The sequence below is a fragment of the Hemiscyllium ocellatum genome, chromosome 20 (genome assembly GCF_020745735.1).
Source record: "Hemiscyllium ocellatum isolate sHemOce1 chromosome 20, sHemOce1.pat.X.cur, whole genome shotgun sequence".
In the NCBI taxonomy this organism is placed as follows: domain Eukaryota; kingdom Metazoa; phylum Chordata; class Chondrichthyes; order Orectolobiformes; family Hemiscylliidae; genus Hemiscyllium; species Hemiscyllium ocellatum.
In genome coordinates, this window is record NC_083420.1 from 7293275 (window position 1) to 7308029 (window position 14755).

The following is a 14755-nucleotide window of genomic DNA, read 5'->3' on the forward strand; positions in this document are numbered from 1 at the left end:
TGTCCTAGGATACAATGAGGATTTTTGTTTGGCTAAACAACAACTGATTTGTTTTTATTCTTTCACAGGTTGTGGGCATTGCACTTCTGTCAGTGCAGTAGGATTGTAGATTTCTGGAGCCTACATATCAACATCAGCAAAATTATTCAGAACTGTGGAATGCAGAATGTAATAATACTTTGTCCTTAGGTATTTACAGTTTATAACATTGTAAGATATCTAACTAGAGTTAATGATAAGGTACAACTTACATTAACTTCAATAGCGAATACAATACATCGAATTGCAAGTGGTTGTGATTGCCATTTCATCTGTAAGATATGTTCCCAGTTCACCTTTCATACCTGAAACATGAATTATTCCTCTCCCCAAAGATGCTGTCTGAACCAAAGTATTTCCAGCATTTTTTGCTTTTATGTCACACTTCAAGAATCTGCAGCATTTTGTTTTGGCCCAAGTATCAGAGAAATGTTACTGGTTCTGAAAGGGCACAGGATCTAGTACTAACCAAGCCATGAGTGAACATTTTTATTCATCTGATTTAATAGCAATTTGTTTCATGTAGAAGTAGCAGCAGGGAGTACCATCTACAGGACGCAGTGCAGAAATGCACCAACAGACTCCTTAGATAGTAAATTCCAAAATCACAACCACTATCATCCAAAAGACCGAGTAGGTCCTATAAGTCCTTTGTTAACAGCATTATTGGTGCAGCAACACGAAATGGATTGCAGCAGTTCAGCAGGGCAACTCACCACCACGTTCTTAGGACAACTAGGGATGGGCAGCAAATGGCACCCATATCCCACAAATTAACAAAACAAAGAGTACTTACTGATTTACCACGACCGTCCTTTCCTACACCGCAGAGAACTTGCCCATTGTATGAAAAACTGAAGAAAAATGAAACACTTTTTAAAACTCTTTCTGTTTTTTTGACAAATCCAAACTATCCTGGGGTACTGTCTTGAATTGTATCAACAAATAAAGATTTAGCATGAATCATTTTTGAGCAATTCTCAGACCAAAACAAACATTCTAACACTTAAGCTTCCATGAGCAATTCAAATACATGAGTGTAAATGGGGAGATGGTGCCTTGTGGTATTATTGTGAGACTATTAACTCAGTGATCTGGATAATATTCTAAGGACCCTGCTTCAAAATATAGAGTTTGAATTCAGTCAAAATCAGGCATTAAGAGTCTACTGATGACCATGAAACCACTGTCAACGATCAGCAAAACCCACCTGATTCACTCATGCCCTTTGTGAGGGAAACTCAACCTTACTTGGTCTGGATTCTAGACCCATAGCAAAATAGTTGACTCTTAACTGGCCTCTGGGCAATAAACAGCCAGCTACACTAACTTCCTGTAAGTGAATTTTAAAAACTGCTATGACAGACATCAAAATTCCAGCAACTGTATCCTCTATTTATGAAGGCATTTAATCAATTTAGTTTCGGAACATGTTAACTCTTAGAAACCTGAAAACCACAAAAATTCAATAGAACCATTAGAACAGGTCTGAATGGCCTATGGAGCAATATTTTTCTACATAAAACATCAAGATATTGCAAGAAAATTGAGACATCACATTTACAAGGAAATCAAATATCCAACAAGTATCAAGTAGGGAAATGGTTTTTCAGTAGGCAACCCCTTTTTGCAGATGGCAGCAGCACATCTTTGGTTACAACTAATTATCACAAGTGCCAAAATTCCTGTTATGTTATTAATAGACAATTGAAGGTACTGTTGACTAAATTGTTCCTCACTTTATACACAGCCAATTCAAAATTGATTGAAGAGAAATACAAACATTTTGTCTGGAATACCACCTAGCATAACATCATGAAGGAAATGAACGTAATGCAATGATTTCATGATTACAAACAGACAGGAGGGATAGGTAAAAGAAAATGTACAAATACTTTCCTTCATAAGATTTAGAATTATGTCTTAGTTCAGCATGATAAGAATCACTTTATAAAGTGCATTGGCTATGATTATTGAAACTGGAAATAAGAGAGTAAACTCAATACATGTAGTACAAGAGACATTATGACAAGACATTTAACATCACTTAAATTTAATATATGATATACTTGGATTTAATGAGTACAAGCAATTCCAGAAATAATTGAAAAATTATTTTTTTGTTTCAATTCACTTATAACCAACAAATAAAGGAGTAAACACATCTATAGCTCAGTCTTACCTAAGGGATGACACTGAATGTACATGGGTCTTGAACATTGCCAGACAGTTCCCTTTGTTAAAGTTCCAAACTCTGACCAGACTCACATTCCCAGTCTGTGCTGATGCAAGAAGTGTTGAATTGCCATTAAAAGACAAAGCAGAAACCTGATAGAAAGCAGACAAAATAGAAATGGAGAGTGTTGAGTGGAAAGCTGAAACTTATTCTACATGGCACTTTGGTAGGGTTCCACAATGTGCGTTGAAATTTAGTAGGACCTAATTCTGTGGCCACAATGAAGCCATTAGAAAGTCATAAAAGGGAGTACCAGAGGGACAGGGACAGGGACAACTCAAAATCAAGAAACAGTCATTGCTTGATCAAGAGTTCTAGATGCTTGGCTGCAGATCGTTACACAAAGAACAAATCTACATAATACACACCAAAATCTTTCTGAAAATAGAACTTGAGAGATTATAAAACAGCAAATACATTGGTCATACCTTATCTGTATGTCCAATGAAAAATCTCTGCTGCCCTGTATCTATTTCCATTACCACTACTATAGCATGACAAGGGTAGGCCACAGTTGATCCAGACTTATTCCATGCTGCCTAAAGTGAAAACAAACATTGTGAAGCATATTTTACAATTGCTATTCAAGATTTAATAAGCAATTATGTTAGTTAGATAAATTTGATGGAATTTTAAAAATATTTTAAAATTAATCCTTCAACAAACCTTTAACAAAAATGTTTTGTATGCTAAGAGTGGTTAATGAAAGACAGATATACACCGTAATGTATATTAAGTGCAGAATCAAGGGATATTAGGCACACCGCAGTCAGAAAACAAGATGCAAAGCCAAGCTCTTCAAAGGACAGTACTGCAAAGGAACAATCCTTCGGCCCACAATGCCTGTGCCGTAACATGACATTTTTCTAAATTAAAATCTTTTTGCCTCCTGGGAGTCCACATCTCTCTATTCCATATCTATTCATGTATATCAAATATCTCTTAAATGTTGCTATTATATCTCACATACTACTTCCTCTGCTAGTGCATTCCAGGCACTTACCAGTTGTGTGAAGAAAACTTGCTTCACAACACCTTTAAACTTTCCCCTTTTTGCCTTAAATCTATGTCCCTCATAATTGAAATTTTTACCCTAGGAAACAGACTTTAACTAACCATTTATGCATGTGTCTCAATTTTGTAAACCTCTATCAGGTCACTCCTCAGCCTCTGAAGTCTAATGGGAACAAACCAAATATGTCCAATCTCTCTTCAGACCTGATTCCCACCAAGCCAGGCACCATCCTGGTAAATCTTTTTTGCACCATCTCAAAAGCATCCACATATTTCCTGTAGTATGGTAGCCAGAACTGTACGCAATGTTCCAAATGTGACCTAACTAAAGCTCTATATAGATGCAACATAACTTGATGAAGGCAAGATCTGCCATATACTTTCTTGACCACCTTATGTTGCCACTTTCAGGAAACTGTGCACCTGTATTCCTGGACCCCTCTGTACATTAATGCTTCTAAGGGTTCTGCCATATTCTTGTACAGTTTCTTCTTGCATCAGGCCTTCCAAAGTGCATCACCTCACACCTGTCAAGATTAAATTCCATCTGCCATCTCTCCACCCAAGTCTCCAGCGTATCTGTGTCCTGCTATATCTTCTGGGAATCCTCCTCACTATCTGCAGCTCCCCCAATCTTTATGTTGTCCATAAACTTACTAATCAGGCCACCAACATTCTCCTCCAAATCATTTATGTTACAGCATGATCCCTGTGGAACATCACTGGTCAGAGATCTCCAGTAAGAAAAGCACCCTTTCCACTACTACACTGTCTTCTATGACCAAGCTCACTCTGTATCCATCTTACGAATTTATCACAGATCCCGTGAGACTTCATCTTGTGTGTCAGCCTGGTATGAGGACCTTATCAAAGACCTTGTTTAAGTCAGGCAGAGAACATCCACCATCCTGTCCTCAATTATCTATCTTACTTCCTCAAAAAACTTATTCAATTTCGTGAAACACAAACACTCCCAATACTCTGGGACATTGCCAGTAACTCAACAGGATACAAAGATTTCATACAAAGATTTCCTCCCTCGCTTCCTTCAATATTCAGAGGTAGATCCAATCAGATCTACCTTAATGCTTTACAAACATCCAACTCCACCACTTTTTTATATTAGCATGCCCCACAATAATCAACATACCATTCTCTAGACTCAAAATCCATCATGTCCTTTTCCTTTGTGAATGCCAATGTAGAGTATTCATTAAGGATCTCACGCACCACCTCTGGCTCCATGCATACATTTCCTCCTTTGCGCTTTAGTGGAGCTAGCTTTTCCCTAGCTACCCTCTTGCTCCCTATATGTCTAAAAAGTCCGGGGATTTTCCTTAATGCTGTTTGCCAAGATCATTTCATGTCCCTTTTAGAGCTCTTATTTCCTTGTTTAAGAACTTTTCTGCTTTTTTTTAAACTCTCTCTTAAGACTCGGTTTGTCTTCAGTTTCCCAAGTCTGCTCCCTTTTCCTTTCTATGCTCACAATTTCTCTTGTTATCCAAGTTTCCAGAGTCTTTCCATCCTTATCCTTCACTTTCACAGGAACATACTGTATATGCATGTTAATCAATTGGCCTTTAAAAGATTCCCACATGTCAGCCACCACCACCTACATTCACCAGCTCCTACCTAATATTGTCATAGTTACTCTCCCCATAATTTAGTACTTTCACCCAAGGAATACTTTTATTCTTATCCATAAGTTACTTAAAATTTACAGAATTATTGTCTGTCTCCAAAATCTCCCCCATGCTTCCTCACAGGCCAGAAGCTGCAAGATGTAACTTGTAGGAAGGCAAATGCAATCCAACCATTGATTTTGAATGGACTGAAATATAAGAGTGTGTACAAACTGCTGAGGCTGTATAAAGCTCTGGTCAGACCACATTTAGAATATTTTGAGCAGTTTTGGGACTTGTATCCAAGGAAGGGTGTGCTGGTTTTGAAGATGGTCTGAAACAGATTTACAAGAACGATCCCAGGGATGAAGAGCTTGACATATAAGGTGCAATTGAGGACCCTAGGTCTGTACTCAGAGTTCAAAAGAATTTAAGAGGAATCTCTTTGAAACTTGGAGTAAAACTGACAGACCTAGATAAAGTGGATGTGGAAAAGATATTTCCAAGAGTTGGAGAAACTGGGACCAAAAGGCAGAACCCAAGAGTGAAGGGACAACCCTTTAGAGTGAAGATGAGAAGGAATTTCTTCAGCCAGATTCTAGTGAATCTGTGGAACTTATTGCCACAGGGGCTATGGAGGCCAAGTCAATGAGTATATTAAAAACAAGAACAGATCGGTTCTTGATCAGTAAAGGGATCAAAGACTATGGTAGAAGATAGGACAATAAGGTTAAGAAACATGTCAGCCATGACTGAATGGCACAGCAAACACGATGGGCCAAAAGATCTAATTCTGCTCCTATATCTTACAGCCTTGTCTGTAACGAAAAGCAGCTAGTAGCTTCTCCTGATGATCTGACTTTGCTTAAAGTGGGTAAAAATGAGACCAAGGCAAAAGTAAAGACAAAGAAGTGAAAAAGCAAAACAAGAAGTTATTTCACTACACCATGTGACAGTGTTAGATTTAAGACACTTACACATTTCATCGTGCAACCTCCAAAGCCAATAATCTTCTTTAGTTTCAGGATTGGGTCTGGCTGAAGCCCCTACAAAGAATAGTTGTATAGAGAACAGATAAATTTACAATGAAGTATAAACTTTAAAAATGTGAAGCAACTTGAACAGAAAATTCCAAAACTTCCATCTCCTGAGTTGCTCAGAACAAAGATAATTCAGTGAAATGCCACATCAGTTATGGAGGGATCCTATGAAAATTGTTCACAAAGGTAAAAATATTGCGAGAGATCTAAAACATAACGTGCAAAAAGAGAGAAGGTGGTCAGAATCTAAATGGCATCTAGGAATTGTTAGGCAGGAAAACAGTGGTGCATTTTTGGGGTATAGAGAACCGGAAGGTCTACTTTGTTGGACAAAGGAAATCTTCAGGTCAAGTGACCTACCTTAGGGTCCTTAAACTTCTGGCAAATAAACCTGGTAGGTGTAGGAACCTTAGTGCTTACAACCTGAAAAACAAGGGCATAAGGGCATATGACTTTTTATATTATGCAACATGTAATTGGATATGAAGATCTGAGATTCTTAACAAGGAAGCACAATCATGTTTGAACACAATATCATGCTTTGGGGGTGCATTAAATATTTAGAACATTAATGAGGTGGAGCAAAAACACTGTGGGACAGAATAAAATTGACTCTCATTGGAATCTCTGTATGGAGAATTTCAAAGAACAAAAACAAAGAAACTTATAGCACAGGGACAGGCCCTTCAGCCCTCCAAGCCTGTGCCCATCCAGATCCTCTATCTAAACCTGTTGTCTATTTTCCAAGGATCTGCATCCCTCTGCTCTCTGCCCATTCATGTGTATGTCGAGATACATCTTAAATGACACTATCGTGCCTGCCTCTACCACTTCCACGTTCCAGCTACCCACCACCCTCTGGGTAAAGAACTTTCCACACATATTTCACTTAAACTTTCCCCCCTCGCCTTGAACTCGTGACCCCTAATAGTTTCAGTCGAAGAAATAACAGTTCCCCCATTTTAAAGGAAGAGAAACAATGTTTTTTGCAGCAATTGGCCTCTCCAGCAATAATTGATACTGCTTGCAAAATATACACAAAACTTCCAGCATTTGAAAACTGTCCACGATGCAGCAGTAGTTAAACTTCTAATCACAGCTCGAATACTGTAGGACAGTGATGAACAGAATCCAAGACTTTCTATAGAAAGGAAGAAATCAGGGGAATTAAGTAAAAGGGAAAACTCTCCTTCACAATTCGTTCCAGCTAGCATCAAAACACATCACTGGCGAAGAAGGTACCGCTCTTTCTCTATTCCCCAATCCTAAGAAGATGGATAGAGGAGAATAATACAGGTAATACTTGTGTTAGATCTGTTTGGTTTAATGTGACAAAAAAAATTCCAAAATTATGCTCTGGAATTAGAATGCAAATTCAGGTTGCAAAATGCAACAGTAAGAACGCACAGTTTTAGGACTCACCTCCTCTGTATCACCGCTGCACTTATCAACCGGAACTCTACCACGGTGACTCGCAAAGACATGAATTCCACCATCATCCGCTGGTATTAATTTTGCACTTTCATTACTTATAGCTATGGCTTCATCCCCACATTCTCTGCTATCTTTGTCACGATGGGGTGATATAGTTGTATCCAAGTGTACTTTTGGGATGTTTGTAATGATCTGAGAGGATCGCCAACGTCTAGAAGGAACCTGGAAGGGGAAGCAATTCTTGAAGAATACAACAAGAAACTAAAGGGCTTAATTATTTATATTTTGAGAGTTTCTCAAAAAGAGAAAACTTGTACATTGAAAATAATTGTATTCTTAAATTGAGCAAAGATTGGAAAATAGCATTCTCCCAAGGTTAATGAATGTCCAGCACAGGTGATGAAGTGAAACAGTTTCTAACAACTAAAATCAAGGAAAATTACAAAAGACTACAATGAGGAGGATTCACATAAAGACTACTAAATTACAAGTAGAGTACACACAAATCAGGCTTGAGCTCATTGCAACACAAAAAATTAAGGAGATGACTTGATTAAGGTTCCCAAGATTTTATAAGGAATTAGTAAGGTAGCCCAAATTAGTAAGGTAACCTTTTTATTTTACTGGTGGAGCATTATCTCAAAATCAGATATGGTCTATCAAGGTAGAAGATAGGAAATATATTTTCACACAAAGGGGGGCAGAAGGGTGGAAAACTTTCCCACAAAAAGCAACATATTCCAGTTTAAATGATAAATGTGTATCTGAGATGGATAAATCTTTGCTTTCCAACAATGTTGGGGGATATAGGAGCTAATGTGGGTGGATGAAGTTTAGACCCAGAACAGACTAGAGGGGTTGGATGACCTATTCCTGCTCATACATTCCTAAAACCTGACATCAATGAGATTTACCCAAGCACTGCATGCATCAGTAAATGCTTGGAGATTTAATTTATTTTGCTTAAAGTATTCCAGCTAATGTTTCTATAATTTTTTTCTCTGTTCTGCATTAAACAATGTCATTCTTGTCTGTAAACAAAATGCAATAACATTTTGTATATGGATTAGGAGCTAGCCTCTTTTTATTTCCACACAAGTGCATAACTTACTAATGGTTACCTTATAATTGGAACAAGAGATCACAGAGCAGGGCATAGGTAGGTTGCACTCTGAAGACATGCATCCTCAACTAGGATGCCAACGAAATGTTAAAGTAATAATTAGAATCATAGAAATGTACAGCAAAGAAACAGACCCTTCGGTCCAATCCATCCATGCTGACCAGATATCCCAACCCAATCTAGTCCCACCTGCCAGCATCCAGCCCATATCCCTCCAAACCCTTCCTATTCATAGACCCATTCTAGAACTTGAGCGATTCTGTCTACTTTACTAGCGTAGCAGACTGAGATCTTTGTTGTCAGGGATGATTAATGTGACATTTTGTTATTTCCCCGTTAGTATAGTGGTTAGTATCCCCGCCTGTCACACGGGAGACTGGGGTTCAATTCCCCAACAAGATGGGTTTGGGCAGCATGGTGGCACAGTGGTTAGCACTGCTGCCTCACAGCGCCAGAGACCTGGGTTCAATTCCCACCTTTGCCGACTGTCTGTGTGGAGTTTGCACATTCTCCCCGTGTCTGCGTGGGTTTCCTCCAGGTGTTCCGGTTTCCTCCCACAGTCCAAAAGATGTGCAGGTTAGGTGAAGTGGCCATGTTAAATTGCCCGTAGTGTTAGGTGTAGGGGAGTGGGTCTGGGTGGTTTGCTCTTCGGAGGGTCAGTGTGGACTTAGTAGGCTGAAGGGCCTGTTTTCACACTGTAAGTAATCTAATCTAATCTTTAGTGAAATGATAAGTCCAGTTTGATCTCTGAGAAAGACATAAAAGATTGTTTTTGCAAAGTGCCATACAATGTTCACCTCCCCACCCCTCTTCCAGTTTGTCTTGCAGATACTCAACACCACTTATATCATCACTGATTGACCTTGCTCTGCCAACATTGCCTGTAATATAGCTCTACATGCAACTATTACTTAATTTTAAAAGGTTGCCCTGGAGTTGAGTGCTTCAAGATCTCCTGACATGTTGAAATGTATTGTTAACTGTGTTGTTGTTTTTGCATGGAAGAATAGAATCCACTAAAATCTGCAGGCATTTTGAGAAAGAACTAAGGCACTCCATAAATTTGAGTACTTAAACTTGGAGTAAGTAGTGTGCCAACTTTTCTCAGGTACTCACAGTCTCTGGGCTGGTAATTTGTTGGATGAGAGAAACTCTGTCTTGTACTGCCTTACTGACACTCACAGTGGGTGGATTTGCTCTAACCGGAGTGCAATGTGCTGGATGACCTAGATACAGAAAGATTAAAAAGAAAATATATTATTGGTACTTTTGAGGAACAATGTGTTAAATATTTTAGATTCGGCCAAAGATAGCAATGGATATATTCTATGTGCAGAGTTGGGGTGATGTACATGAGAGAGATCAGAGGCATCAAAATAAAATGTTAAGTTTATTAAGGATTATTGAAGCCTACAATTACACTTGAACTACCAATAAACAATTACATTAAGTGAAACTACATTCAACAGTTAAAAGGTTACATTTCAAAAGTCCAACTGCAGACAGCATTAATGCATGTCTAATAATCCTTGACAGTCTCCTGCAGGATTTGGCCTTCGCACTGCCAAGTTACACACATATTGAGATGTCAAAGAAGCATTTTTGAAATTACAATGAGAATGAAAACAATACAACTCATCACATCATTGTCAGTGATTACTCTTTAACGAGTCTGATTGCCCACCTTGGAAATTCAATGTCAGTGGAAATGACATTGTCAGTCATGGAAATTCAGTGGTCATGGATTCTGAGAGTCCTTATGTGGCTGATGAGCCCAATCCTACAGCTGCACTTCTGCCCACACATTTAAAAGGTGTTTCTGGGAGATGGAAGTGGTCCTTGGCTTTGAAGTTACTGATATTCTTTTCTCCGGTTCCTTTTCTGTACTTCCTCTTGCCAATGGGTCTTCTCAAACAACTGTGTCCCTTCATACAGGTGTTTCCTTCAACTCAGTTTCTTGTGAATGAGGGTCTCCCATGCATTGACACCTGTGTTGTATTTCTTGAGGAAAGCCTTCAAGGAGTCTTTGAAATGTTTTCTTTAACCTCCTCTCTGTTGAATGCCTTCCCTGAGCTGGACGAAGATGATTTGTTTTGCTACTCAGCACTCGAGCATCATAAGCACGTGGCTGAAACAGCAGAGATGTTTTGGATGATCATGGCCTTGATGCTGGTGTTATTGGTTCCTTCAAGGATGTTACTCTGCCTGTCCTCCCAGCTGATGCAGAGAATCCATCTTAAAACAACATTGATGGTACTACTCAAGAGCCTTGAGACAGCTCTACATGTAGTATGAGTTTTGGAGCCCTATAGAAGAGGTGGAAGGATGACTGCCATATACACAAGGATCTAGTGAAAACATATAATGAACACTGTTCAAGACCTTCACCATTTTTTCATTTCAAGCTAACTGCGTCTCTAACCTTTTTTACGTGGGCTGGACTTTCCCTTTTGAATGGAGTCGAATGGCATCTTAGTTCCATCTGATGGGAACCTGGAGATAAACATACAAACCAGATACAATCAATCAATCAATCAAGGTGGAGCAACGCAGTTTGATATGAAGCCAAATAAGATGCAGTGAAATCTATTTTGCATTAATGCATTTAAAGAAAAGCATGACAGAGAGAAACACATTATAAGGCTATGTTGATGGGGTTAGATGAAGTAGAACATGAGAAGGCTCATATGGGAGGTAAAACCCAATGAAATCCAAAACCTCAAAATAGATGCAGGCTAGTTCAATTTAGTATCAGTTTGCTAAAAATTTTAAATTCCATCTGACAGAAATTCACCCATTTTGGGAGTTAAAAATAGCCCTATTATTTCTCTAGAGGTATTATCTTTTCCAATTTTCATTTGACCAGGTCTCATTTCCCTGGTCAGTTACACAAAATGTAACTCTATTCAAAAAACAAAGATGATTTATAGCAGCATCTTGATAAACAATTATCCCCCAAAAAACATCTAATTGCTTCTGGGGCATTGCTGTGCCTAAGCAGCTGCATTCACTTACAAAGCAACAAAAGAGTGCACTTGGAAAGCAATTAATTAGATGACAAACACTTTGGGGAAATTCTGAGTTTGTGAAATTTGTTTCTTTGTAACCAAATCCATTTCTTTCCTGAACAGCTATTTACAACTGAACCAGACTGTTTGGATACAAAGATTCTACTCTAAGTCTAGATCCTTTCTATTGCAAAGTCTGTTGATTTCCACTTGCAAAACATTCACATCTCCATCTGCCAAGTGCTCAATCTCTTATCCATCGCTTTGACACCTCCAGCCTTCAGTATTCATCTGGTTCAACTATATTCATCTGGTCAGTCCAGCATGCTTTGTGAACGTCAGCTCATCCAAAATTCTGCTATGAACACTAAGTCACACTTGCCCATTTGTCCAAAAGCTACACTGTGGATCAATTTAAGATAATCAGTTGAGCCCATTTATTCTTGTTAGAAGTGACATATGCATGTATATACACGTTTGATGTTAACAAGAAGAATATGCTCAAGCCATGCAACTTTTTTGAATTTTCCAAGAGCTAGGGATGCCCTACTGCCATTTCCATGACAACACTTCAATCAGAGTCAATTTTTCAATTGATCAGCATGCTTTGCTTGCCATATGTATTGTGTACATTGCTTGAAATGTTGCACTCTTGCATTTACCCTGATGACTGCAAAACAAAAAGCTTTAGTAACATGCATTTTCAACAATATTCAAGTTTGATATTACCAGGTGACAGTCTGAAATCACTTCCTTCGTCTTTTCCTTTTCTATACCTCTGTAATTTCCTCAGTCTTATAAACTCTACTTGATTTATTTCTCTTCGACTCTTACCTCATACTATCCATCATCTCCTTGTGTACGACTGATGGCTATACTTTCTGCCATCAATGTTCCAAGCTCTGAAATTCCCTTCATAACTTCCTCTCCATGTAAACATCACTTCTTTGATCAAGTTTTTGGTCACCCTTCATAATGACTCCTCCTTTATCTCAGCATTGCTTTTTTTGTCTGACAGTGTGTGTTGATGTGATGGGGATACAATCAAAGTGTGTGGAATTTCAGGGCTATAACGTAAGTGATGGATCTGTCAAGTGCTGAGGCAATGCTCCAAAGACTCTGTCTGTTGTAGGAACATTAAACCATTCACCAATAAACTCCTCCTTTCTTCACCTCCAAAGATAGTCAAAAAAAGATTGCCTGGCACTATTCAAAGGAGTGTTACAGGGCAGGGGCAATCTAGCGTTTTTACCAACATTATTCCTCAAGCAATACAATCAAAATAGCAGTGCTGAAAATGTGTTGCTGGTTAAAGCACAGCAGGTCAGGCAGCATCCAAGGAACAGGAAATTTGACGTTTCGGGCATAAGCCCTTCATCAGGCTCCACTCCACCAAGGACATGCAGGTTCTTGGACTCCTCCATCGCCAGAACATAACAACACGATGGTTGGAGGAAGAGCGCCTCATCTTCCGCCTGGGAACCCTCCAACCACAAGGGATGAACTCAGATTTCTCCAGTTTCCTCGTTTCCCCACCCCCCACCTTGTCTCAGTCGATTCCCTCGAACTCAGCACCGCCCTCCTAACCTGCAATCTTCTTCCTGACCTCTCAGCCCCCACCCCACTCTGGCCTATCACCCTCACCTTGACCTCCTTCCACCTATCACATCTCCATCACCCCTCCCCCAAGTCCCTCCTCCCTACCTTTTATCTTAGCCTGCTGGACACACTTTCCTCATTCCTGATGAAGGGCTTATGCCCGAAACGTCGAATTTCCTGTTCCTTGGGTGTTGCCTGACCTGCTGCGCTTTAACCAGCAACACATTTTCAGCTCTGATCTCCAGCTTCTGCAGACCTCACTTTTTCCTCGAAAATCAAAATAGCAGTCATGAACAGGAACTGGCTGTAAACAAATTGATGATGAACTTGCCTAGATACAAGTGACTGTATTTCAGATACACCCAATTGAAGCTCAGCAAGCAAACTTACATCCAGAACCTCAACCTGAGCCACAAATCTTCTCCAAACTCGCCATTTTAAGCTGTCCAAAGATCTCAATGTATTAAGCTAATTAAATTCTTTTAAATATGACATCACTAATAGAGTATTCACTCTTAAAGCACAACGAAGCTAACCTGATATAATCATAAATATCATGCCAAGTTTCTCCTTTGGGCACCAAGAAAGCCATTTCTCGAGGCATTGGGGAGACATCATGCAGCACCAGTCCTGCCCGTTTGGCCTTAAAGGCTGTCACACCTAAAAGTTGTAGGTAAGAAATAATTCATTGAGATGGCACAATTACATTATTCAAGTTTACTTTAGCAGAAAGCATATATATCCATCTGCTTATTTCAAAAATTGTAAAACAAAGAGCCAGACCTATTGATTTCACCACAATGTCCTGGTTAGTTTTCAGTTAGTTTTCCTCTATTATAAAGTCAGAATTGTTGAATCATCAATGTTCAAGACAACATTATGGATGGCACGGTGGCACAGTGGTTAGCACTGCTGCCTCACAGTGCCAGAAACCTGGATTCAATTCACACCTCAGGCGACTGACTGTGTGGAGTTTGCCCATTCTCCCCGTTTCTGCGTAGGTTTCCTCCGGGTGCTCCAGTTTCCTCCCATAGTCCAAAAATGTGCAGGTTAAGTGAATTGACCATGCTAAATGGCCCGTAGTGTTAGGTGAAGGGGTAAATGTCAGGGAATGGGTCTAGGTGGGTCGGTGTGGACTTGTTGGGCCGAAGGGTCTGTTTCCACACTGTAAGTAATCTAATTTAAGTAATCTAATCTAAACCTGAAAGCTTTCAGTGTTATAAATCCAGCTCATCATTAGACATGTCAGATCCCAGAGCGGGACTTGGCTTGATAGGCTATAAATTTTATTTCTGCTACTAGTTTACTATGGTTGTCAGTCATTGAATACATTCAAACGAGGGTGCCAAAGTAATATTAACAAAGAACAAAGTTTATCACACGATGGCAGGCAGTGGAATTTGAATTCAATAGAAATCTGGAATTAAGAGTCTAATGATGACCATGACTCCATTGTCAATTGTTGGAAAATCCCATCTCACTAATGCCCTTCAGGGAAGGAAGCTGCCGTCCTTACCTGGTCTGGCCTCCATATGACTCCAGACCCACAGCAATGGGCAATTAGATATGGGCAATAAATGCTGCCTAGCCAGCGACACCCTCATCCCATGAATGGAAAAAAACATACAAACTATACTAGA

General features: G+C 39.4%; 1 protein-coding gene across 3 annotated transcripts in view; it reads right to left on the bottom strand.

Moving 5' to 3' along the window:
- Positions 1–14755, bottom strand: part of wdr90 (WD repeat domain 90) — a 75692-nt gene that overhangs the window by 47199 nt on the left and 13738 nt on the right. For all 3 annotated transcript variants that reach the window (XM_060840463.1, XM_060840462.1, XM_060840461.1), the window contains exons 7-15: positions 13652–13775; positions 10931–11001; positions 9625–9734; positions 7374–7607; positions 6312–6374; positions 5889–5957; positions 2704–2814; positions 2222–2367; positions 836–893 (exon numbers count right to left, since the gene is read on the bottom strand). In XM_060840463.1, coding sequence (XP_060696446.1) covers positions 836–893; positions 2222–2367; positions 2704–2814; positions 5889–5957; positions 6312–6374; positions 7374–7607; positions 9625–9734; positions 10931–11001; positions 13652–13775 — 986 coding nt within the window. The remainder of the gene's footprint in view (positions 1–835; positions 894–2221; positions 2368–2703; positions 2815–5888; positions 5958–6311; positions 6375–7373; positions 7608–9624; positions 9735–10930; positions 11002–13651; positions 13776–14755) is intronic.